This window comes from Equus asinus, chromosome 17, assembly GCF_041296235.1.
Source record: "Equus asinus isolate D_3611 breed Donkey chromosome 17, EquAss-T2T_v2, whole genome shotgun sequence".
NCBI lineage: Eukaryota > Metazoa > Chordata > Mammalia > Perissodactyla > Equidae > Equus > Equus asinus.
Window position 1 is genome coordinate 42,092,728 of NC_091806.1, and position 25,239 is coordinate 42,117,966.

The 25,239-nt window shown below is 55.2% G+C and overlaps 1 protein-coding gene across 14 annotated transcripts in view; it reads left to right on the top strand.

Moving 5' to 3' along the window:
- MARK2 (microtubule affinity regulating kinase 2) overlaps positions 1 to 25,239 on the top strand; it is a 52,606-nt gene that overhangs the window by 24,788 nt on the left and 2,579 nt on the right. For 4 of the 14 annotated variants that reach the window (XM_044750563.2, XM_044750566.2, XM_044750564.2 and 1 more), the window contains exons 2-17: positions 13,577 to 13,756; positions 13,994 to 14,047; positions 16,781 to 16,829; positions 17,150 to 17,215; positions 17,304 to 17,374; positions 17,594 to 17,650; positions 18,371 to 18,607; positions 19,039 to 19,158; positions 19,250 to 19,349; positions 19,426 to 19,538; positions 20,484 to 20,616; positions 20,886 to 21,064; positions 21,380 to 21,477; positions 22,299 to 22,460; positions 23,075 to 23,332; positions 24,375 to 24,401. In XM_044750563.2, coding sequence (XP_044606498.1) covers positions 13,577 to 13,756; positions 13,994 to 14,047; positions 16,781 to 16,829; positions 17,150 to 17,215; positions 17,304 to 17,374; positions 17,594 to 17,650; positions 18,371 to 18,607; positions 19,039 to 19,158; positions 19,250 to 19,349; positions 19,426 to 19,538; positions 20,484 to 20,616; positions 20,886 to 21,064; positions 21,380 to 21,477; positions 22,299 to 22,460; positions 23,075 to 23,332; positions 24,375 to 24,401 — 1,904 coding nt within the window. Of the gene's footprint in view, positions 1 to 8,461; positions 8,932 to 13,576; positions 13,757 to 13,993; positions 14,048 to 16,780; positions 16,830 to 17,149; positions 17,216 to 17,303; positions 17,375 to 17,593; positions 17,651 to 18,370; positions 18,608 to 19,038; positions 19,159 to 19,249; positions 19,350 to 19,425; positions 19,539 to 20,483; positions 20,617 to 20,885; positions 21,065 to 21,379; positions 21,478 to 22,298; positions 22,461 to 23,074; positions 23,333 to 24,374; positions 24,402 to 25,239 lie in introns of those variants that run through there. The other 10 variants (XM_044750568.2, XM_070488062.1, XM_070488064.1 and 7 more) reach the window with 6 other exon arrangements.

The window sequence follows — 25,239 nt, forward strand, 5'->3', positions numbered from 1 at the left end:
GGGTAAAGAGGTGGAGACGCTGGGAGGAAGCCTGGGTCTGCCAAGGAAGTAAACGGGAGAGGATGTGCTTCCTTGGCGAGGACCAGGTAGGACAGGTCGACTCCCGGGGGACAGGAGCGAGAGACAGCTAGACAGTTTATTCCTTCTTGCCTTTATTATCCTTGAATTCCTACTTCTGGCAGCTCATTTATCTTTCTCCTGTGTCTCAAATCCTCTCTGCTGGGGCCCAAGACATGCAGCTGTTTCAGGAAACTGCCCCTGAGACAGATGCACACTAATTCGTGGGATACAAAACCCAACACCGAAAATCCCGTCTTCCCAAACAGTGCTCTTGTTATGTCGTGTGAAGGACAGCTGGTGGTGGGAGCCTGGCTGCCACCGAAGGCTGCCGAGTCTTCACGCCAGAGACACTCGGGAGCTGGAAGTGCGGCTGAGCATTCACCGCCACCAGCACGCCCACACGCAGGTTTCCCTCATCTCACACCTGAAAAGGCAGCGCTCTTCAGGGCCTCACAGTCAGGGACTCCAGCCGTGCTGTGTGTATGTGTGTCTGTGTGTGTGTGTCGTAAATACTAGTCACATATCCCATTGTGACTATTGATTTGCAAAGTTTCCAGGTCCATATATCTGGCAGATTTTGGCAAGCTTGCTGACATTGTATATCTCAGGAGCTGTGGTGTGCACTCCGGATTTTCCTAGGGTGGGATGTGTATGTTTAAAGTGTTTTTTATCAGGGGAAAGTAGAGTGGCCTTTTATGGAAGGGATAGAATGGTTGAGTTGCTGGAGCCTTTTCTGGCTCTGCAGGAAACCCAAGTCCACGTCCAAGCCATGTGAATAGATGACCAGAACTTGGCCTTGACTCGAGAGCTCTCCGGGGCCGGTAGGAAAAGATGCATCTCGTTTTGGAGAGGTAGAGCATTTGCGGAGATCATTGGGTAAGAGAAGTTAAAGCTGAAAGCCATGTCTTTTTCTGGTAACCTGCAGACTAAGTTGGGAGAGCATATGGAATGACAGTAATAATATCAGGCGTGTCGTGAGCATTTAGGGGATGCCAGGCATTGTTCTAAGTGTTTTGGACGCTATTGGATATTCGGTGACTTCTGACTTAACACCTTCTGTTTTCTCTTGGTAAAGACCCGTTTATGCCTGTGGGGTTTTTGTCTTTGGTGGTCTCATGGACTAGACAGAACAGCAGAATGGGGAGCAGTGGCCTCCTGCTGCCCAGCTAGATTCTTCTGATTGGATGTATCCTGTGTGGGTTTTTCCTCTCAAGCTTCAGGTCTTTATTTAAGCCACTATGCCTGTTGGCAATTAGAGCTGCCCTTCAGGATTTGGTGTGGAGGATCTGTATTCCTTTTGTAGCCATCCTTTCTTCCCTGCCCTCTCTGAGTGGACTCGGAGGTGGAGAGCTACAGACTTGGCTGCTTGCCTCCTTCAAAATAACCGGCATTCTCTTGTCTGCAGTCTGTGTAATAGTACATCTAACAGTGCCCAAAAGTGACCCCCTCCTGCCCACCCCCACCTGTTAACTGGTGGTTCTAGCTCCTGAGGGCTTCCACCACCACGTGAGCTAATCTGCACCAAAGAGCCCTGCTCCTGGGTTCATATCAGAGGGCAGAAAGCTCAGAACCTCCAGCACCCGCATCTGACCCCACATCTCCCCGGTGCCATGGCCAGGGCTGAGCTGGCCCTTCTCTGGACCACTCCCTTTTCTTGGAAACCAGTACAGTCAGACTCTCTTCTTAGGATTCTTTCTGAAAAGGTGAATTAACTCTAAAAAGTGCTTTTTAAGAAGGCACTTGTAATGGAAAATGGCTCTCCTCTCCCTTACTGTACTCTCTGCTCCTGGGCCAAATGCACAAACAGCTAGGGCACTAGAGAGTAGAGCTGTCCTTGCCACCAGAGAATCAACAGTGTTTGGCTCCGGGGGCAACCTAGGCCAGGAGTCAGAAGCTGACATGTGCTTAGTCTCACTGAGGAGCTTGTGCTTTTCAGTCTTCTCCACCTCACTTCTGACCAGTGAGCCCTCCTGCATTGACCTGGCAGGCTAGCCGAGGCACCTGCCCACGTCATGGCCACTTAGTGGCAGGATCCAGCAGTGTCTGCCCTCCGCTCAGGGTTGAGACTGCAGTGGCAGCGACAGGCCCAGTGAGGTAGATATGAGGCACGCTCTCTGGCTTCAGTTGCCAAACAAGGAGACAGTTCTAAAGAGCATTGCCCCTGATATGTTGGGGGACTGTCTCTCTCTAGCCGAATGTTCTTTCTGGGCTTCCTCCCCTTCTGTAAGGCAGTACCCACTCAAAATTCCTTTCCTCTAGCCTCATTCCTCATCCTCACCTGGGTTCACAGCTCCTTAGACCCTCCCTGTTAGTTGAACACCCCAAATGCTTTGAAGCCCCCTCCCCCATCCCAAGTCCCCTTGTTTCAACCCCTCACCCAGGATTTGTCGGTTAGAGAGCCCCAGTTTCTGCTACCCCTGCTGCTTGGAGAACCAAGATACGTTCCTAGGTCCCACCTTGGAACACTGAATTCATTTCCCTGTTCTGGACTACGGTTTACATCTTAAGTATGGCTAATATACTACTTTAGATACGTGGTCGGCTCTCATGGGCTGGCCTGAGGACACAACCTCCATTTGAAACATATTTCTATGGAAAAATAGTCCCTTCTCAGAACGGAACTTTTGGTAATTTGGGGATTTCTTGACTAACATGCTGCGACAGATTTGCTTGTGGAAGAGTCCTCAGTACTTCTAGTTGCAGCACGATCTATCAGAAAAGTAAGTTGTCCTTCTGGATGACAACGACAAAACACCACTTCCTGCGAGAAATGTTGTTGAGCGCTGTACTCGTCTCCCGTGGGTGTTCTGAGGGACAGGTGAGACTGAATTCTCAGTTTGGCTGATCTGACCCATTGTCAGGCAGCACCGGAAACGGGGGCACCCCACACTTCAGAGCTCAGGTGCCCTTGCCTGTTGGGTTTTGAAGATCTGCTGTAGGAGGAAGATAACACTGTGAGCAGGGGCCGCCCAGTGGGGGTTTGCTGATGGAAACAGCAGCCAGTGGATTTTTCATGGTCACTTAGGTGGAGCAGCCACATTGCAGCCTGGCTAGGTGGGGACAGTTCTGAGGCAAGAGTAGTGGGGACAGCCTTAGGTGGTTTCTATTACTACTTCTCCTGCTTGACTCTGATCTCTGCCTTGGTGACTTCTTGGGCAGCAAACTTTGTCCCAGTGTTTCATCTGACATTTCCTCCTCCTCCTCCTTCAACTCCCTCTTTGAAACTGGAGGAGTAGGCAGCTAGTGTTTTTTCCACTCCCAGAGAAAGATGCAGTGGAAAGAGGCACACGTCTTATTCAGCACCTTCCCGTGTAGAGCTGGAGCTGGCTAGGACCCCGGCCTTCCCCAGCATGAAGACCCTTTAAGGAAACCACACTGGAAAGGGTAGAGATAAAGGGTTAAATCTGCACCCAGGTGGAAAGGCTGTTGCATAAATGCTGAGAGAGGATTTTTTTTCTTAAGATCTTGTGCTTCTTTTTTACTTTGTGTTGGCAAAAACCCCAGGAGAAGATGGGAGATTCTGGGAGGAGATGATTATGCTGGGTGAGTCACCTGCGCTCCCCAGCTGCCGTTTTTAGTTCCTTTGCTTTTCTGTACCAGGAGGCACTTGGGGGGGTGGTGGATGATGCTGGTTTCTACAGCAGGACAGGAGGCAGGTGTGTATGGGTGAATTCTCTTGGCCCTCTAGGGCTGACAGGGCCTTACAGTCAGTACAGTGGTTCAGGGAGGAAATAGCAAAGCAGAGCTCTCAGTGTGGCAAACAGTAAATAAATGTCTCCTGCAAGTCACTGTCACTTCCCCAAATCAGTAGCTCTTAGAATACTTGCGCTGCATTGCATTGTCACAGCAAGACACAGCGGCTTTGATAGCAAAGCAGTGGAGGGATTGAATGGAAGAGGCAGAGAGAACTGTCTTAAGTGGGAGGGCCTGGTCATTGTTGGGCAGCAGGAAGTTTGGAGGAGAGGGTACCCCCTCTGTGACGAAAGCAGGACGTGGTTGAGAGGGGGCCCAGGGAGCAGGGCTGGGATGGGCCCTGCTGGTCCTGGGTATGCCTGTATTCTGAGTCTGTCTCCAGCCACCTTTGCCTCGAGCTTTGTGTCAGGAGAGAGCACCAAGGGCCTTATCACCACCTGAGAAAGCTTCTCTGTAGAACTGATGCTCTGTAGATGTCATCCATCCTTGGGAGAGGGGATCCTGTGGTCCACTGCCCTCTTGGATGTTGTGTGCAGAACCACTGATGCGGGTTATTGGTGTGGATCCCAGAGATGGTCATGAAGCTGCCCCAGCACATTTCTTGCTTATTTGTTCATACCCATTTATTCATTCAGTACCTTATTGAATACTTCTGCTCTGTGCTGTAGTCATTGTTGTGGGCCGTGAATCCGACAGACCAGGGTCCCTCCCTTTGTAGTGTAGTCTAGTGGGAAGGACGAACAGTAACCAACCAACTTCAAAGGGCAATGAATGCCTTTAAGAGGGGAAAGGGGTCTTGTGGTAAGAGGTGTTCATCTTCCTTCCTCTGCCCTTGGCTTATCTCTTGGGGGCTGGGGGGAGGGCAACTTTAAGTATCAAAAAGTTGTACCACTTTTATTCTGTGTGCACTTTAACATGGGCCAGCTGGGCACAGGCACTAAGGGCATATGAGGATGTCTCCGGTATCTCAGAGCTCCAAGGGCTTAAGGCATGGAGACACAAAGTCGGGAGAGACGAACAGGTACAGATAGTGTGCTGTGAGAGTCCAGAGAAGGGAGGGATCGCTCTCAGCTAAGATGTCTGGATAATTCTTGGAACAAAAGGATTTCGGATAAACAAAGGATAAGAGGGTTTACTTACTTGGATCCCTTAAAAGAAGACATTATATGATAGCTGGAGCCTTCCTCCTAATATGTGTGTATCTGTGTAGCTCTTCCTACCACAGTTCCCATCCGTTCCCTACACAGCAGCCAGAGTGGTGGAGCTGGGGTCCCCCTGCAGGTCTGTCTAACTCCAGAGTGATGCCCTTGTCTACCACACCATAAACAGCCAGACAATGTGCTAACAACACAAACTACTAGGCAAAGAAAAGGAAGTCAGAGGGAGGCCCAGGCGCCTTGGCTGCACTGGTTAGTCTCCATCAGCTCCCCACAGTCCTCTGTAACGTGAGCCAAACCTTCCTGCTGCAGGCTGCCTTCTGCCTCCCCCAGAGCCCTGGGCTGCTGGCAGGCGGGCTCTCCTGTGAGACGGAGGAACTAGTTGGTCTCCATGGCTACAGAACCCACTGGTACAGGGAGGAGCCGAATGGAGTGTCAGGCTGGCAACGCGAGCTTCCCCCAGCCCTTGGCACCATGTGGTACTGGTATGTCGGCTGTTTCTTAGGCCTTTTCTGAGAGGAAGGAGTTAAGGAACCGATGGGAAAGGGCAGAGCAGGCACACTTTCCTCCTCCTCTGGGCTGCTCAGGGGGCAGAGGTGCAGGGCCGCTTTCTCGTTTCCCCGCTCCTCTTGGCAGGAGGGGTTTTATGTTAGGAAGGAGGGTCATTTTTGCCTGACAGCCCAGCCATGGTAGAAATTTGACTTCTCCTTATTCTAGAAGGGATACCAGCTTCGCTACACTGGTACTTGTGGTCAAGTTCTTAGAGATTATAGCTCTTCTCAGGGCTCAGAGAACCCCTTGAGACGGGAAACAAAGGTTCCTACTGAAAGTGAAGAGAGATCGTAGAACCCTCGTCGAGACCTTACTGAGTACCTGGCACCATGGTGAACTCGGGCGTGGATTTCCTTATTTCATCTTCACACTAATCCTGTGAAGTGGGTACAGCTAGTATCCTCATGTCCCAAATGAGGACACTGAGACTTAGAGAAGTGAAGTAATCCTGCTTGTGTTCAGTCGGCTAGTAAGCAGCCAAGGCGGGGCTCGTCTGCCGTGCCCTCCTGCCCCCTCAGTACAGTAAGCAGAGATACTGTCGTGAGTCTCATGTACACTTCCCTCCTCTGAGTTTCTAGAAGGCGGGAACCACATCGCTCTGAACTTTGCAGCTGGCTCTGGCCCCTACCTCTGGATTGACATAGAGACCAGACCCCAGCGAGCAGATTCTCAGGGATGAAGTGGTGCTGGAAGCTCCTGAACAAAGCCGTGGTCGCTCAGGAGAATCCACTGTGTTTGAAGAGGAGCCCAGCATTTGAGGCGGCTCTGGAGACGGGAGATCGGAGGGGTGTTCGCTGCAGTGTGGCTCCCGTGCATGCAGGGAGTGAGCTGGAGGGGCTCAGTTCTCATCCCACTCCAGGTCGGTTCTTGCCTGCTGGTCTTGCCAGGCGGGCACTTGTTCTGCTGTGGCCGCTATGAGGCCTGCAGGCTCCCCTCGTGGCCCAGGCTGCAGTGCTGGTCTCCCTGCTCGCGGTGAGGCTTCCAACTCAGCACTAAAGGGCAGTGGACCCCCTTGCTTTCGGCTTTGTGCTTCAGTGACAGGCTCTGCTGGTCTCTTGTGTCAGGGAGGCAGCTGCCCTGGCGGGAAAAGGGACCAGCCCTTTGACGGTTTTGTACAGCCCCCACCTCCCCTCTGCAGTGGGGTGTTAAAGGGATGGGGGTCCCCAGGTGGGGCCATCACAGTCAATGTCGGGGACAGAGGTGCATCCAGCCTCCCCACTGATCGGTGCTTACCACAGCTTTGCAAGATCTCTCCCACCTAGAGTGTTCTGCTGGTTTGGCAGTTGAGAGTGACAGTTACCAGGATCAAAGGAGGCAGACAAGGCTCCTGGATGCGGTGAAGGAGGAAGGGTTAAAGAACTAGCAACTTGCCACAGCCATGTGACTTTTCAGCTCAGTCTGACCCCATCTCTCCCCAGCCTGTCTGTTTGAGGTCAGTGCTCAGTACTTCCTCAGTTTACAAAACCCCTTAATGCCTCCCACAAATAGGATTGAGGAAACAATCCTTCTGTCACATTGCAAAATCCTGGGGACTGGAAAAATGAAGCTGTTCCATCCTGCTCTGGCTTCTGAGTGAAGGGGCAAGTGGTCCCAGGCAGGCCTGAGCCCAGGGTCCAGAATAAATCCTGACCTCTTCCGTTGAGATCAGGGCCCACTTTGGGAAGGAGTGAAAGGAGGGATTGTTATGGGACCACCTGGGTCAGCCTTTAAAACAGCCCTCCCCACTGGCCTCAAGCGGCCATCGGCATTCTTGTTGTCCCAGGCACCTTCCCGGAGTCTTCACATCTTTCCCCTCCTTGGAGGAAGAGCCAGGGACTTACCTTCTTTTAGGGGAAATAAGAGCAGATTAGGCATCAAGAAGGGTTAATGAGAAGTAGTAAAGGGGACTGTGAGAACAGCAGAGTGCTGAAGCGGGCACAGGGGCCCTGGGCTCCAGTCCCAGCTCTGCACTGCAAGGCTTGGAGACACGTTGGGCAAGTCTCTTAACCTCTGTGCTTCAATTTCTCCTCTGTAAAATGAGGATGCTACCTACCCTCCAGGTCTGTGGTGTGGAGTACATAGGAAGGAAGTGCCGGCAGATGTAGTGTCAGAATGTCGAATCTGTGCACGAGGGCTCGTATGTAAGGTGACCACTGAGTAGCATGGTCTCCCAGGTGTCTGTGCTCCGATGCTGAGGGCACAGAGGAGGCTTGGCCCTTCCCTGGAGGTGTTTAGGGCTTACCAGCACGAGATCTTTAAAGAGTTGCTCAGTGGGACAGACTGTAGCCTGGAGTAGTGGAATGAATGCAAAGTCGATCTGGGAGCCAGAAGAAAGGCCATGACCAGAGCACAGAGCATAGGCAAGGGTGGGCTCCACCTTGCCCCGCGTCAGCAGACGCCTAGAGAGCAGGCTTTGCAGGTGGAAGGTGTGCGAACGGCTGCCCCCAGGCCCCCAGGCCCTCAGAGTTCTTCTAGAAAGCAGTGTTGGCGGGTGGGGTGGAGACCTGGAAGGGGGCGGGAAGCTAGGGCTAGACTCCCAGAAGCAGGGCTGGAAGGGACTTAGAAGGGACATTTCGTTTGTTCCCCAGCCTTTGGGCAAACTGTAGGATTAAACATGACATTCTGTATCGGTGACAAAGGTCCTTAATCTAGAACCCACAGACTTCTAAGGTGCTTCACAGGGTCCCTAAACCCCCTGAAACTATGTCCAAAATATTGTCCATGTAAGTAGAATATGCATTTTTAAGGTTAAACACTGCTTTTTGAGAAGTAGGAGGTCCATCTGCCACCATAGGATGCTGGTGTCTTCTCCCCCCGCCCACCCTTGTTCTTGAGGGGCGGTTGCTGGTCTTCCCAGCCGCTCTCTGGGTCAGCATGTCTGATTCGAGCCCTTACCCAGGTCCCACCTGCTGCAGGTGAGATAAGGACTTGATGACACCCCTGGCTGCACTGAGTCTCCTCACCCTGTCCCAGCTGTTACCCAGCAAAGCACCTTGGGGAGGGTGGGGCAGCCCACTTCCGGGGAGGGGGTGGGGGAGGGAGAAGGAAGTTGATCTAAACCCGCCTCTTTCTCTGTCTGTCTCCCTTCCTTCTCCGTCCCCTCCTGCCCCTTTTCTCCCACCTTGCTCCTGCTGTAGTGTCCTGGAACTGCATGCGTTTCCTGGCCACCGGGCCCTGGCCTGTGGGAAGCCGCGGGGCTTGGTCCCCATTGCTCCCCTTGCCAAGCCCGGGTTCTCTCTGCTAGTGGTGGTTTCGGTTGCAACACAGTCCAGGTTCCCAGGCAGGAGCCGCTCGGCCTGGCTGCTTCGCTACTTTTCACTGAGGAGGTGGTGGAAGGTGTCGCCTGCGTCGGCTGAGTAAGGGTGGCTGGCGGAGCCAGCAGCCCCCGCCCTGGGCCTGGCTCTTCCCGGCCTCTGTACTTTGCCCTCGCTGCCTGACAGGTTCTGCTGAATGGAAGTCGCTGGTAGTCCTTGTCCCTTTCTCCAGCCGGGTATGTTTTCCCCTTTTTTGCTCTAGGATTACCCTGTCTTCTTTCCTCCCTCCTACCCCGAACACCGGATGTCTAAAAGATTGCTAAATGGAGCCAGGCACCAGCACAGGGCAGTGAAATTCATGGGAAGGGTTTCCAGACGAACAGGCATTGGCTACGGAAGGAAGAGCAAATACCAGGAGGAGTCTCCCTTAGGTGGAGTCAGCGGGCTCAAGCAGAGCGAGAGGGGGTGCTGGTGACAGGCAGGGGCCCAGGGGGGTCTCTGGTATGAGAATGAGGGAGACTGGGATCTGGGCAGTCACCCAAGGGTAGTGCCCAAGGGACGCCTTTCTTCCTCCACTCCACAGTGCCCGGGCTTACTCTACCTGTGGCTAGGGAGTGCCTGCCTGTCACCCCTCCCAGCTCGGCCCCTTCTCAGCCCTGGGGAAGCCTCAGGACGCTCGAGGCCAGCCCTGAGTGCAGAGCCCCGAAGCGTGAGCCTTTCCGGGGGAGAACTGTCTGAGGAGCCCCCAGCACCAGGGAAGGCGCCCCGCTCCCTGAGTCAGCGCCGGGCCTCGGGGTGGAGGCTGGCTTCCGGCGCACCTGGCAGCGCGCCTCAGCCGGCTCGGAGATCCCAGGTGGAAGGGCCCACCGGATGTCAGGCTCTCTTGTTCTTTTATCCTCCGTGTCCTGCGTTCTCTCCTCCTTTCCGTCGAGGACGCTGAAGCTGTTGAGGCCCTGCTTCTGAATCAAGCCTGCCGTTTGGTTCCAAATACGTCCTCACAGGGGACCCCGTTGTTCTTTCTGAGGGCCGCCCGAGAGCCGTGGCGTGTGCTTTCAGCAGGCTCCCTCAGACCTTTGGGGCCTGCCTGGGTGTGAGGTAGGCCAGAGCCCTGGGCCGGCTGGTGTTCCGTATCTTCCTGTGAGCACGGAGGACAGACATGGCTTTAGCCAGATCCTGTTTAGCTGGCCCAGAGGGGCAGCTAGTCCTCGGCCTGGGGAGATCTGGGCCCAGGCTGCACGGGTCTCTCGGAACCAGGGAAGGGACTCTCTCTCCATAGCAGCGGCCGCACACCCTTACCTCCTCGTCAGCCTTCGGGGAAGCCGCCTCGCTTGGGATCTCGGTCCAAGAAACGTTTTCTGTTGGAGCCTTTCTCCTTTCTCTACTCCCGTTCTCCATGCTCTACTTCCTGCTGTGGGCTCTCCTCGCCCTGTCCCACATCCCTGCTGTGGGAACATCTTACGACGTAGAAGAGGGAGCGGGTAAGAGAAGGGCTGTACGCTTTGAGTCCTGAGAGGTGGGTGGTTCAGTCCTGACAGGGGAGTAGGTGACTTCTGGCGCGGGGGATCAAAGAGCATGTGCCAGCACTCTCTGCTTCTCTGGGTCCCGGACAAGCAGAGCCTTCTCTCTTACAGTCCTAGATACCCTGTAATACTCTCTTCTCCTTCTGAAGGATGGTGTTGATAATAAAGTTAGCATGTGGTGAGTAAGTGGCAGATTTAGGGTTTGACCCCTGGCAGTTTGTCTCTGGCATCCACACTCTTAACCACGCCGCTCTACCCCGGTGAGGAGGCGCCTGGATGGCAGAGCCCCGCTTGTGGTTGTGGATGTTCCTTCAAGTTCATCGTGCAGCTGAGCCTGGCAGGGAGTGCTGTCCTGCCGTGCCACACTGACCAGCCCCTGGTGCCAGAAACCCCGAGAGGGATGGGCAGCGCAGAGCTCGGGATAGGCGGTAGGATTCGCAGCCTTGGCTTCAGAGGGGCAGAGGGCCTAAATCCCCAGGGAGATGCTGAATCCCTATTCCACGTGTTGAGGACTGGAGACTGCCAAGCTCCTGCTGCCCTTGGCGCCTATCCTCAGAGAAGAGGGGAGTGACAAGAAACAGGAGGTGAATTAGAGGTTGCTGGGAAGCTTTTCTACCCATCTTCCTCCTGTGGGAGTTGGGGCAGAGGGAAGCTTTGTCCATGGTTCCTCAGGCCGGCTGGTAGGCCAGGAGGCCAGGCCTTCAGGACCCTGAAGGGTGGGGTTCAGGGTGCCGTTCGGTAGACTGACCCAAATGCAGGTACCAGCAGGACCCAGAAATGCCCTTCTCTCCAAGCGTTGTGAACCCTAGAGTTCCTTTTGGAGGGAGAAAAGCTGGTCCAGCAGTGCCGCGTCAGGACCGGGCAGGCTCAGGTGCGCTCCAGGGTGTCTGGAGAGCAGAGGGCAGAGAGCTTTGTGGGCGGCAGTGGGCAGGCGGCAGAGGCTTTGGGCACTTGTGGTAGATCTGAGGATTGGTGAGGACTCAAGAAAGAGCACTCCCTGAAGGGCCAAGGGGATGGCGGGAACCTCTCCCGCGTCTGCCGCACGCGGCAGGGGGGTCTTTTCTCCTCAAGGGTTCAGCCTCATGAGCTTCTGGGATCTGAGTCAATCAGCTGCCCCCAAACCAGGCGGCTGCTGCAGTGTGGAGAGAAAGGGAGGCCGGACGTTGACACAGTGAAGAAGGGGACAGTCGGTAGCAGGACACTTACTGTGTGTTACTGTTTTTCTGCTGAAGTCTTTGGTAGGGAAGGCAAGCTCCTTGTCAGGGAACCCTGGGCAGTTCCTTGGGTGGCAGCAAGTCATTCCTTTCCTCTGTGGTTTTTGAGGGCTTCACATACAGCCAGAAGGGGCTGTGAGGAACTTTGACGCCCACTCCTCTGGTCAGCCTGCCCCCCTCCAGATCGTCCCCGTGAAGTTTTCAGGGCAGCTCTGAGTGATTCTGGGGTGAGGCTCTGGCAGCAGCTATGTGCAGTCTGCTGGAGCAATGGCGTCAGATGTTCTCTGAGAGGAAAATAAGAACTAGAGTTAGACCAGACTCTCAGCAGTTTGATTGAGATATAATTCACGTGTCCATACAATTCACCCATTTAAAGTGTACAGTTCAGAGCCAGCCCCGATGGCCTAGTGGTTAAAGGTGGGTGCTCTCACTGCTTTGGCGGCCTAGGATCGCTTCCTGGTCACAGAACCACACCACTTGTCTGTTAGTTGCCATAGTGTGGCAGTGACTCACACAGAAGAAGGACTTATAACTAGGTTGTACAACTGTGTACTGGGGCTTTGGGGTGGGGGGGAAAAATTTTTTTTAAAACTAGGGACCTGTCTGGTGGCATAGTGATTAAGTTTGCGTGTTCTGCTTCAGCAGCGCAGGGTTCACAGGTTTGGACCCCGGGCACAGACCTACACACCGCTCATCAAGCCATGCTGTGGTGGCATCCCACATACAAAATAGAGGAAGATGGGCACGGGTGTTAGCTTAGGGCCACTCTTCCTCAGGAAAAAGAGGAAGATTGGCAATGGATGTTAGCTTATGGCTAATCTTCCTCACCAAAAAAAACCAAATAACTAAAGTTACAATTCAGTGGCTTTTAGGAAATTCACAGAGCTGAACATTTTCCTTATCACAGAAAGAAACCCCACACCCCATAGTTGTCACTCCCAAATCCCCCGCTCTCTTCAGCCCTCCCAGCCCTAGACTAATCTCCTTTCTGTCTCTATAGATTTGCCCATTCTGGACATTTCATGGAAATGAATCATACAGTATGTCTTCCTTTGTGACTGGTTTCATTCACTCAGCGTAATGTTTTCAAGGTTCATCTGTGTTGTAGCATGTGTCAGTACTTCATTTCTTTTCACAGCTGATGAATAGTCCACTGTGTGGATCTTCCGCAGTTTGTTTATCCCATTCACCAGTTGTTGGACATTTGTGTTGTTTCCACTTTTTGGCTATCGTGACTATGGGATATTATGCGTGAACATTGGGATACAAGTTTTTGTGTGGACGTCCATTTCCATTTCTCTTGGGTGTGGACCTAGGAGTGGAATTGCTGGATCACATGGTAACTGTGTGTTTAGCCCTTTGAGGAATGTACAAGTCTGTGTATGCACGTATGTTTTTGTCTGGACCACACCCCGCCTTATGTCTGTATGCCTGCTCAGTGCCGCTGTCATCATTTCTGCTTCCTCGCACCCTTGTTGGAGCTGTCAAGTATGTAGGTAGGGCAGAACATTGCCTTGCTCAAACTCTGTCCTTCACTTCATTCTTTGCACGCATATTCACTTGGCATCCACCATAGTCCACTCTAGGTGCTGGGATGTATCAATGAATAAATGATATATGCCTGCCTTCATGAGCTTCCTTTCTCATTGGGATAGACAGCAAATCAATGCAAAATGATAAATAATGGAGGTAGATGAAAGCGTTGGGTGGCGATGAGTGCTTTGAAGTAGTTCTGATCGTGTTGCACCTGCGACTTTGAGATGCAGCCTTCTCACAGTGTGAACAGGCAGCAGGCAGAACAGTAGGAGACGCTCTCCCACGTGAGGCGGAGGAGCTGTTGGGTTATTAATGGGGGAATGTATTGCCAGGCGGTGGAGCCAGTGATGGAATAGCTCAGGTCCTAAGCTCCACACCCACAGGATGTTGGCAAGGGACCTTGGGCTGTGCTCTTGAGGGGAAGACTGGCTCACTTCTCATCTCTTTTTTCCTTTCCCTCCTCGCCTTATGATTCTTTGCATGCCCGCCAGCCCCTTGGAATCTGCCCCTACACCCCCAGCCTCTTCGATATTTTGCAGAGGGCTGAAGGGAAGGGTGTGCGGAGCTGGAAGGCCAGTGTGCTCAAAGGTGTGCGTGTTTCCACCCTGCAGCCCACCTTGGGACATCTTGACTCCAAGCCCAGCAGTAAGTCCAACATGCTGCGGGGCCGCAATTCAGCCACCTCTGCTGACGAGCAGCCCCATATTGGCAACTATCGACTCCTCAAGACCATTGGCAAGGGTAACTTCGCTAAGGTGAAGCTGGCTCGGCACATCCTAACTGGGAAAGAGGTGAGCACTGGGGTTGGGACATGGCAGTGTCTCCCGACTGTTAACGCTCCAGCAGGTAGTAGTGGGGCCTCCACCACAGCCAACCTCTTGTTTATCAGGCAGAAGTGAGATCTGAACAAGTAGGGGTGCTAAGAGGGCAGGGCAGAAAGGAGGCAGAAATGTAAAGGAGGAAGGAGATTCGCGTCCTGGGTTAGCTTGGGCAGAGAGGTAACCTTGGGCTTTTTGTCTCATCTTCAGGTAGCTGTGAAGATCATTGACAAGACTCAGCTGAACTCCTCCAGCCTCCAGAAAGTAAGCACACCGCACCTCCTCTCCCTTTCTAAAGCTCTCTCCAGGGGTCAGTGATCTCCTAACCCTGTTTGGACCTCCTCTTGAATCCCTAGTTGAAAATCTCTGGGCACTTCACTGTCGCACCACCCCTCTCCGTGGCTCTGCTACCTTTACGGCCTTGGTTGGATCTCCTGTGTTGACTCCTTCCAATTGGACTTCCTGGCCACAGGCACTGGCTCTTTAGAAGTCTTTCTGCCCCTTCCCAGCCACTTGGCCTACCTGTCTGACCTACTTCCTGCATCTTGTTATCTTCTGGCCTGTGGCCAGCCCTCTGCAAAAACACATGTTTGTAGCCATTACTAGAAACACATGCAGTTACTCCCAGATCTGGAATAATCCAGGGGAGTGGCTATAGGAGTACAAGGATAAGACGAGGCAGGGAGCCTGCCCCTGGATTCTGTGCCAGCTCCGTTTTGGAGATTGAGTGCGGCAGACTGGGGTTTCTGGAGGGTGAGCTCCAGCCCGGGCCTCTGGCAGTGTGCACATGAAGACAGGTTCTCCCAGTCTCCCTTCTCACTTCCAGGCTCTTCTTGACCAGAAGTCGCAACGTCGTTTGCACACAGTCTTCGCTGGTTGAGGTTGAACTTCTCCTTCCCTCTTTGACTTGTGGAGGGAAACTGAGGTCTTACTTGGCAGGTTGGGAGAACGTTCCAAGTAGGAATACATACCTCCCCCCTCTCCCAACTCAAGAAACTATGAAAGCTGGTAGGAGTGAGAAAAGGAGACTTTGATTTGCAGAAGGGGGCAGCGTGCCAGCGCCTGGGGGTTGTAGACCTGGAAGCTCTCTGCGCTTTCCCCCCGTGCTGCGCTCCGGCAGTCAGGGGAAGGAGGGAATCTCCCGTCTGGCTCCCGAAAGCTGCCCCCGTTAAGGTCAGTCACATTTCCTTTGTGCCCTCCCGCTCCAGCTGACCCTGGCTCAGATTTCTCACCTTGATTAACCTGGTTCTTCTCATCTCATGGCAGATTGAAGTTTTCTTTTCATGAGCACATTGTGTCATTTGAGTTAGGAGAGGGCACACCTCGTGCTAACAGAGTCAGCTACAGTGAGATGGGGAAGCTTGGGACAGGGCCTAGGGGCTGTTACCGAGAGAGATGCTCTCCGAATCAGAGCGTGTGGGTTGAGGCGCCCTGACACGCTTACACCCAAATCCAAGGTGTTTGTTTTTTGTTACCCCTGAGATCCTTTCAAGGCTCTTTGATTCAAAGGAAACATTGCTGTCATCACTGGGGCTTCCCTGTTTGGAGCTTTCCAGAAAGAGGAGAAAGAGGGCTACTATTGGCTCAGACCCCACAGAGGAGACGCCAGTCTGGCATGGGCCATTTGGTCTTTGGAACCGTGCGGCCTGCCATCATCATTGCCAGAGTCGGCCAGGCCATCTTATTCCACACCTCTTTTTTGCTCCCTGCCTCTTCCCGACTGGCTGGAAGGCACCAGTACCAGACAAATGCAGCCATTTTAAAAGCCTTTTAACACACTCTGTTACCAGGCCAATCTGATTCTGGCCGCATCACTCTGTTTAAATTTAATCCCAGAATGATCCCTAAAGGACTAGCAGTGAGGAAGCTAGCCCCCTCAGGGCTCTGGTCGAGCCCAGGAAGCTCCACACTGTCCCAGGAGAGTGCCCTTTCCAGGCCAAGTGGCTGCCCTCAGCAGCAGAACGCTGGCAGCTGCCTCCGGACCCCATTTCAGTGCTGCCCCCCTTCACCGCCCCGAGGCGGTGTCCAGGATTTTTTGCCTGTTCATCCAAGACAACTGCTGGGCCAGGGAAGAAAGCAAGAGAAACCTGGGCTCTGACAAGAAAAGGGGGCCAAGGTCAGAATCAGGTTCCTGAAGATTTTGGAAAGCCTGTCTCTTCTTCTTTCCAGCTCACGAAAGCTCTGGGACCTCGTTAAAGGAAAAAACAGTGTTCACTTTATGCCATAAACTATACGCCAAACCTCCTCTCCCCGCAAAAACCAAACCAAAACAAACAAACAAAAAACTAGTTCTGCTCTTTGTGCAAGCTGTGAGGCCTGGACGTTACGAAAAACCCCACCTTCAGTGCTCTGGCCCCCGCTGAGGGGATGGAGTTCATTTCTGTCATCTTTCTTTATGGAAATGTATGGTTTGGAGTCCCTGATTTTGTTTCTCAAAGAGAGCGTGAGTGTGTGGAGGTGGATTTGATTAAAATTGGCATCAGCTATATATAGGAGTGGCTTCTTCTGTCACCACCCCAGAGGCCCAGGAGAGAAAGGCCTACCCCCAGTGCAGAGCCCTGTGACTTCTGCAAATCAGGAGATGATGGGGTCCCCCTGAGAACGCCCCACCCCTTCATGCAGACCAGGCTGGAGTCTGTCTTGGCACTGAACTTTAGAAGCAGCTCAGCTTCTGAATATTCATATACATGGACTCACACTCCTGCCTTCCGACGCACCCCAAACCCGTGTGCTGTTGGGGGTTGGATTCGGGGAGATGCGCAGGTGCTGAACCTGAGGCTGCAAGGTGTGAGAGCCCAGCTCTCCCCCTCCCCTGCCCTCCTTGCTCTCCTCCCCTCCCCCCTGCTTCCCAGCCACCTGGGATGGGCAGGGATGACTTGGACAACTGTCCTGTTTCCTTTCGTTGCCTGTTTTCTCTTTTGGAAAAAAGAATGCTGGCAGTGGCTCTGTTTGGGGAGCAGCCTGGGCAGGCATGACCCCTGGTGTTTTATTTTCCAGCTCTTCCGGGAAGTAAGAATAATGAAGGTTTTGAATCACCCCAACATAGGTGAGAACCAGTCGTCATTCCATTCTTCCCCCACCTCAGGGCTCCACTTCCCAGCGTGTCATCCTCCCCCCACCCCCCAGGCATGTGGCCTTCTGGAGTCTTCAAGGCCGCCTCTGGGGAAGCCCAGCTCAACCGCCAGCTCTGCCTCCGGCCCACTGGGCTGTCCTTAGGAATGTGGCTGCTCTGAGAGGAGCTTGTCCTTGGGAGGCTGGGCGTGTGAGGGGGGAGCGTTCATCCCTGGGATGCCCCTGTACGTGTTGGGGCTCGATGTGTTGTCCCTCCCGCCTCTCTGACTCATGGCTTGGCCTTTTCTCTTGTAGTTAAATTATTTGAAGTGATCGAAACTGAAAAAACTCTCTACCTTGTCATGGAGTACGCCAGTGGAGGTAGGTGTGGAACTGTCTCTTCCTGCCGTGTCCCCATGCCCCCCCGACCCCACAAGCTCTGACCTAGACTCTGCCCCGTCTCTTGCAGGAGAGGTGTTTGACTACCTAGTGGCTCATGGCAGGATGAAAGAAAAAGAGGCTCGAGCCAAATTCCGCCAGGTGGGTGCGAGTCCCTCCATGGAGTATGGGCCCGACCTCTGCCTTCTGGGGTTTGGCATACATGGAGGAGCTGCCTGTCTGTAAGTGGCCTTTGGAGGGTCCTCTGGGCTTTGCTTATCTATGTGGCAGCTGAGAACTAGGTCACGGGGTCACAGTTCTGCCAGCCCCTGTGGCCTACCCTCAGGTGCCACTGGACTGACCCTTCTTCCTTCCTTTCAGATAGTGTCTGCTGTGCAGTACTGTCACCAGAAGTTTATTGTTCATAGAGACCTAAAGGTAAGGTGTGCCCTTACCCCCGCGTCTCTCAGTCTGGGCTGGGTTCTTGGCCTTCCATTCACCATGACGTACAGAACCATCAGGCCCCAAGTGTTCGAGGAAACCCCAGCCTTTAATTTCTTTGGAGATGGTGAGGAAGCCTCTAGGGCTGCTTTTGATAGAGGCCTTACGACTGGACTTAGGATCGCACTCCAGCTGGCCGGCAGAGGGTCTCTGCCATTTCACCTTCCAGGCAGCCAGGCCTGGCAGGAGCGCTCCAGGCTTTGCTGGTCCTTCAGGCAGCCTGGCGGCTGAGCGAGGAAAGAACGTTGGCTGTTCCCACAGCTGTGTCACAGTTGCTGTGCCGGCGTACACGCTCACTCACCTCTTTCACTGAGATGTTAGGGCGTGAGGCTGCCAATGAGTCTCCTGGCCCCTGCATCCTCAGAGCTGTGACCATGATTAACCTTGGGCCTGACGCAGACGCTTTGCACAGCTCGCAGCCTCTCTGAGCCTTCGCATCCCAGCTCTCTCAGGGCTGCCTGTGTGAGGAGTGGCCTGCGCTGCCCTCCTCAGCCCAGCCTCCTCACAGCAATTGAAGAGCTGCCCTGGAGTTGGTGGAGAAAGTTCTAAGACTGGAGATGACTTCCTGTTTGTTCTCCCGTTCCCCTCAGCTCCCTCCTGCCCCGGGCCTTAGTGGAGTCCACTTGGTTCCCTGACATGTTCCACCTTACCTTCCAGGCAGAAAACCTGCTTTTGGATGCTGATATGAACATCAAGATTGCAGACTTTGGCTTCAGCAACGAGTTCACCTTTGGGAACAAGCTGGACACCTTCTGTGGCAGCCCTCCTTATGCCGCCCCGGAGCTCTTCCAGGGCAAAAAGTACGATGGCCCCGAGGTGGACGTGTGGAGCCTGGGTGTTATCCTGTATACACTGGTCAGCGGATCCCTGCCTTTTGACGGACAGAACCTCAAGGTGGAGTGCAGCGCAGACTCAGGCCGCTTGTGTTACTTCTCGTTTCCTCTCTCGGCCTCTCGCCTTGTCCCTGGCCTCCCCTTCGCCACCTCTCTACGTTCTTCCCCAGCCAGGGCTTCAGAGAAGGGCTTGCAAAAGGTAGCAGCAGTTGAAAGGTCTTCTGCACCCGGTGTCATAACCGCAGTTGTTTCCTCGAGGGATGGGGTAGATCATGTGTCCCTTCACCCTCCAAGGCACTCAGGACTGCTGGCCTCGGGCAAGCCACAGGGCACAGGGTACTTGACCGCTTCTCGGGCGAGGTGCCTTGTCCTGGGCTCTCTGCCTCCTGCTGTATTTCATGTATACCTGCCTGGCCAGTCTTAAGCTCTCAAGAGCCTGAATATTAGGTTCCTTCCCTGGGCCGTGGGGTGATTTAAATTTCCCTCCTACAGGAGCTGCGGGAGCGGGTACTGAGGGGAAAGTACCGTATTCCGTTCTACATGTCCACGGACTGTGAAAACCTGCTTAAGAAATTTCTCATTCTCAATCCCAGCAAGAGAGGCACTTTAGAGGTGAGCAGCCTGAGCCCAGCTGGCTGGGAGGCCCTGGGTTCCCGAGGAAGCCTCCAAGCTGAGTCTCCTTCCCCTTCCCTTTGTTCCCCAGCAAATCATGAAAGATCGATGGATGAACGTGGGTCACGAAGATGATGAATTAAAGCCTTATGTGGAGCCACTCCCTGACTACAAGGACCCCCGGCGGACAGGTGAGGCTGTGCTGGGCCAGGAAGTTGAGCCTGCCAGGACTCAGGACCAGCCTTAACTGTGTGTCCCCCCTTGCAGAGTTGATGGTGTCCATGGGTTACACACGGGAAGAGATCCAGGACTCGCTGGTGGGCCAGAGGTACAACGAGGTGATGGCCACCTATCTGCTCCTGGGCTACAAGAGCTCCGAGGTGTGTGCCCCCTGCTCCCCTCCCTGACCGGCCACCTTCCCCGTCAGTAGCTCCCCCATGCTTCTGGCAGCCGTGGAGGGCAGACGCTTGTCTCTGAATAGGTGTGCTCTCTGCTGACGAATTTTAAGCTCAGCTCTGGTGGGCGAGGGCCTCTGGCCTTTGCTTTCACGTGTCTGCAGGAGGGAAAGAGTAGGGAAGCCTCTGGGCCAGGGCCTGGGGCTGGGTTTTCACGTGGGCAAGCCAGATGTGGCTCGCTCTCTGTTGGCTAGACTGGGTCTGGGTCAGTCTGACTGGATTAGTTTTGTGTTGATCTAGAAATCTTTGTGTCCGTTCCATGTGTTGGTGTCTCTCTGTTTCTGGAAGTGCACATCTCGGTTTGTGGGTCTGTGGGCCTGTGTGTCTTTCTTATGGGGTCTTGAGTCTGTGTGTTGCTTCTGCCTGGTGCTGGCGTCTCGGTATGTGCATCTGTGTGCATGTGTGTCCATGGGAGTCTGTGCATCTGGAGGCTTCGTGATTGTCCTTCTACCCGTCTGCGTGATCATGTTTGTGTCTGAGTCCATGGGTTTCTGTGGGAGTGGGGTCTTGCTCATCATCTGTGTGTCCCCACATGTGCCACAGCCTCCCCACCCTGCTGGCCCCTGGTAGTGTTGGGCTCCTTCTCTGGGTTCTCACCTTTGCGGGCTCAGGCGTTATCGGGGGCGGAGGGTCTCTGAGTATGTTCTCGTGGACATGGACATCCCTCTCTCAGGGTGGGGGTCTTGAGGGGGTGTCTTTGGCTGTGCCTGTCAGCATCTGTGTCGGGACGTGTTTTGATGCACATTGGCCTTGCAGGGCTCTGTCTCCTGTGAGCCCGGGGCGGGTTCGGGGGAGGCAGAGTGATAGGTATGAGCGAGTCCCTCTGTAGGCACCGCTGGAGGATCAGCCCTCCCTCTTCTGTTCTTACAGCTGGAGGGCGACACCATCACCTTGAAGCCCCGGCCTCCAGCTGATCTGACCAATAGCAGCGCCCCTTCCCCCTCCCACAAGGTACAGCGCAGCGTCTCAGCCAACCCCAAGCAGCGGCGCTTCAGTGACCAGGGTAAGTGCAGCAGGAGTTGCAGCTGGGGGCTCACCCCTCTCCTGAGAGGTCACAGGTCCTGGGGGCTTCAGGTGACACCGCAGAGATTCAGACCCCATTCAGCCGCTTGCTAGTAGCATGGCCTTGGGCAAGTCACAGAACTTCTCTTGGCCCCGGTGAGGTGGGGTTTGCTGGGCTGCTGCAAGACTATAGGAAAGCACCGTGTATGTGGCGGGCACTCAGCGGGCCCCCAGCGCTCACCCATTCCCACCGTCCCTCTGGCCCAACAGCTGGTCCTGCCATTCCCACCTCGAATTCCTACTCTAAGAAGACTCAGAGTAACAACGCAGAAAATAAGCGGCCGGAGGAGGACCGGGAGTCAGGGCGGAAGGCCAGCAGCACAGCCAAAGTGCCTGCCAGCCCCCTGCCCGGCCTGGAGAGGAAGAAGACCACCCCCACCCCCTCCACGGTGAGCCATGCCATCCCTTCCCTGCTCCTGGCCAGCCCCACTCTCTCCCTCCCATTCTCTCCCCTCCTGCAGTGGGGCCTGCCCTCTCCAGGCAGCTCTTAATCCAGACCCAGCTCCCTTTGGCTGCCTCCCTGACTTCCCTCCGGGGCCACGTCTGCTTACTGTGGACAGCCTTGCCCTCAAGAGTAAAAGCAAAATCCTTTCTTTTCCCTACCCCATCTGCCCCCGGTGAAAGGGGGAGGGGAAGCAGGTCCTACAAACCTGCCAGTAGAACACTGATTTTCTGGGTACAACTCTGTCTTTTATTCCCCACAGAACAGTGTCCTCTCCACCAGCACAAATCGAAGCAGGAATTCCCCACTTTTGGAGAGGGCCAGCCTTGGCCAGGCCTCCATCCAGAATGGCAAAGACAGGTAAGCAGGCCTGGCCTTGCCTGCCCCGCTCCCTAGAGCCTCTTCTCGTGGTGGTGACGTCCATCAGCAGCACCGCCTCCCTCCCTGCTCCCTGGAATTCCGTCCCGGCTCTGTCCAGTCCAGCCTCCCACACACCAGTGCCTCCTCCCTGCTCTCCACTCCCCCCACCCGTCTCCTCTTCCCTGTGCTCCTGTGGCCGCCCCTGCGGTGCCCCAAGTGTGACTCCATGATCATCTCAGCTGCCTTCTCGCTTCCTGACTGCAGCCGGGCATGGCAGCTGCGCTCCTCGAGGCATCACTGCCTGAGGCTTTGTTTTGGGGGCCCCAGCTCAGGGCAGAACTGAGATGCCCACCTGAGGGGCATACACATTGTGGGTGACTCCAGCTGTGCCCGTGAGAGCAGCGCTCCCCCAGCCTTGACCGTCAGCATCTCCCCGTGTGTTGCATTCCTGGCTCCGCCTCTTCTGAGCTTAATGAAAATTCCCCTTAGCAACACCCTGCTCTTTCTGTCAACGAAGCATCCTTGTTCTTAGAATTCCTAGGAGACCAGTGCAGCTGGAGGCAGTTGCCTCCTGTCGGCTTCCCTGCACTTTTGGTTTCCTCTCCCAGGCTCGGGCCTGCCTCGCCTTCGTCACCCTGCCCTCCGCCTCCCAGCCCTGCTTCTCAGCTCTGACTTGCATCCCATTGCTGCTCTGGGGCCTGCTCTGCATCCTGCCGAGGCTCCTAGCTCTGGCCTTCCTGCCCTGCCCTTGCTTCCTAACCCGAACCTCCCTGCCCCCACCTGCCCCTAACCCAGGCCTCTCCGCTGCTTTTGTCTCCTAGCCTAACCATGCCAGGGTCCCGGGCCTCCACGGCTTCTGCTTCCGCCGCAGTCTCTGCGGCCCGGCCCCGCCAGCACCAGAAATCCATGTCGGCCTCCGTGCACCCCAACAAGGCCACTGGGCTGCCCCCCACGGACAGTAACTGTGAGGTGCCGCGGCCCAGGCAAGTGTGCTGTGGCAGCTGGTGCACCTGCTGCCCTCGGCCTGCCCCACCCCTGCCCCTACGATTTCTTCCCACCTGAGGGTCCTGCTCTGTTCTTGTCATCTTAGCCACAAGAAATGGCTCTGTCCCCTGCAGCCAGGAAGTGGAGAGAACCAAAAATAGCTTACTGCCCCCTTTTTCCTCCAGTTCTCCCTCAGAACAGGTATGCCAGAAGCCGTCCTGGGGCTCCAGAAGGAAGCCTTTTTGTTCTGAGCCTTCCTGGACGTCCTTAGGACCCTGGGGACAGTCAGCATCACAGGGACTCAACCCTTGAGGGCTGGTCAACATTGTCCCCTTGAGGTTCCAGTCTGCCCAGCTCCCACGGAGCCACTTCTCTCCAGCCTGTGCTGCTCTCCACACACGTGTCCTTCCTTCCTCCCTCCCCGCCACCATTTCCTTCCACCTCCACCCGGACGTCCTCACCAGTGTCCTCAGTGGTCACACCCCTTCCTTCTGTGTCCTCTGTGGTGGCTGTCTCTGCCCTGTTCCCACCCTAGGATGGTCCGTTTGGTTGGCAATGACAGCTTTCTCATGCCCTCACGCATTTCTCCCACCCCTCACCTCTTTTCCCACAGCACAGCCCCCCAGCGTGTCCCTGTCGCCTCCCCCTCCGCCCACAACATCAGCAGCAGTGGTGGAGCCCCAGACCGAACTAATTTCCCCCGGGGTGTGTCCAGTCGAAGCACCTTCCACGCTGGGCAGCTCCGGCAGGTGCGGGACCAGCAGAATTTGCCCTACGGTGTGACCCCAGCCTCTCCCTCGGGCAACAGCCAGGGCCGGCGGGGCGCCTCTGGGAGCATCTTCAGCAAATTCACCTCCAAGTTTGTACGCAGGTGAGTAGGGGGCTTAGGGTGGCAGAGAGGCTGAGGCCAGGCCTTCCTACCTGCCTGGTGGTGGGGACAGGGACACCCAGAACTGCACTTGGGTCCTGGGGTTAGAAGAGGCCTCGGGAAGCCTAAGAAATTGGGTCTTTGTCAGCACCTCAGGTGCCCAAACCCGTCCATCCCTCTGAGGCCTTCCCAACTCCTTAAACACACCCCTCGTTCTCTGGCCCCAGAGCAGATGGCCGATGCCGCCTCCTCCCTCGGAGAGTGTGAACTCAGATGCTAAAATAAAAGCCCCCTCTTCTCTCCTGGGTTCCCATGGAAACTTATATTTGGTGACGCAGCTGCAAAGTCATGAGGCCTGAGCCAGGCTGGGCCGGCAAGGAGAGTTTTTCCTAGTCTCTTGCCTCGCCCCCTCTGACCTCCTTTCCCCCTCGACCCACTTGGTTAGGTCTGGCTGCAGCCACTCCCCTCTGCCACGGGAGTTGCCAAGATGAAGCCATCAATGAAGTAGCCCGGGGCGGGGGTGGGGGTGGGCCGCGCCAAGGGTGGCCTCCTCCGTTGCAGACCGATGCTCTGATGCCTCCCTGTGTGGAAACCGGGTGGGAATTCTCTTCACGAGGGTTCTCACCCGGCCCCGACCACCCCAAAGGGAAGTTTTGATTCTTGAGGGGCATCCAGCAATCTGGCCTCTTGGGATGCTGTCTCTCCATCCCACCGCTTCCTCTAAGCACCTTAGTGTAGCTCCAGAAGCAGCAGGGGGTTCAGAGAGAGCAGGGTTGCTGGCCCTACTCCTGCACTCCACTCCACTCACTGGAGCGGCCCGAAGCCAGGCCCCTTTGGGCCCTGGAACGGGGTCCAGGGCTGCAGGGCGGGGCGGGAGCAGATCGGGATGTCTGGGACTCTAGTCTCGCTGAGCGGCTCTTCCACAGATGGGGCGACCCTTGGACCCTGTAAAGCCCACTCCTCACCTGCTTATCCACATACCGTCTTGTTGGTTTTTTTCTTTTATTTCTTTTTTTATTTTGTCTTTTTTTGTTTGTTTTTTTAGAAATCTGTCTTTCAGGTTTGCCAGAAGGTAGGCGTTGAGCCCGCTGTGTGTGTGTGTCTGTGTCCTGTGTCCTGCCTCCGTCACTAACTCCCCTTTTCTGGCTCTCGCTCCCTCCTCCATCTGCTAACCACGTCTGTGTGGCCCTCTCTCTGCCATCTTAAAGGGACGAAGACTGCCTCTGACCAGGCGGCGGCACGAGGCCACGTTTGCCCACTCAGGGCAGATGGCTTCGAAAATGATGGGTCTGTCCCCAAGCAAGGCGGACCTTCTCAGGGAGTTCTCCCTTTAAGATTGTCTCCTCCCCCCACCCCCAGCCCGGGTTTTGGTACAAGCATTGGGTTCCCTTTCTGGCCCTTGCCCATCTGTGCATGCGCTGTGAAGAGGCTCCACGGGGGTCGAAAGTGCGTCTGGGATGGGATCTCATTCCGGGTCTCCTGGGGGCTCCGCCTTCTCTGGTCCTTGGAACTTTGTGACCTGTTGCCCCCGTCCTACAGGATGGTAGGACTTTGGAGGTACTCCAGGGACCCTGGGATCCCAGGACTTCACTCTGAGCCTCCAGGCCCAAGGAGCCTTTGCCTCACGAGTGGGGCACAGCACCCCCTTCTGGCAGCTCCTGCAGAACTAGGCCCACCCCGCTCTCCCCTGGCACACCTCCTGCCTCCCCCAGTATCTGGACGAATCAGCCGCCTCTCTGGGCTAGGTGCTCCGGATATGGCCTGTGGCTTCCGAAGAGCCAGGAGCTGGGATGTTCTAGGTCTGGGCTGTTTACCCATAAGCTCTGGCGAAACGATGGGAGATCCCACCTCAGGCATCTCCCTTCGTAGGCCAGATTCTGGCTTTGCCACCCCTGGCCCTACCCTCCTCC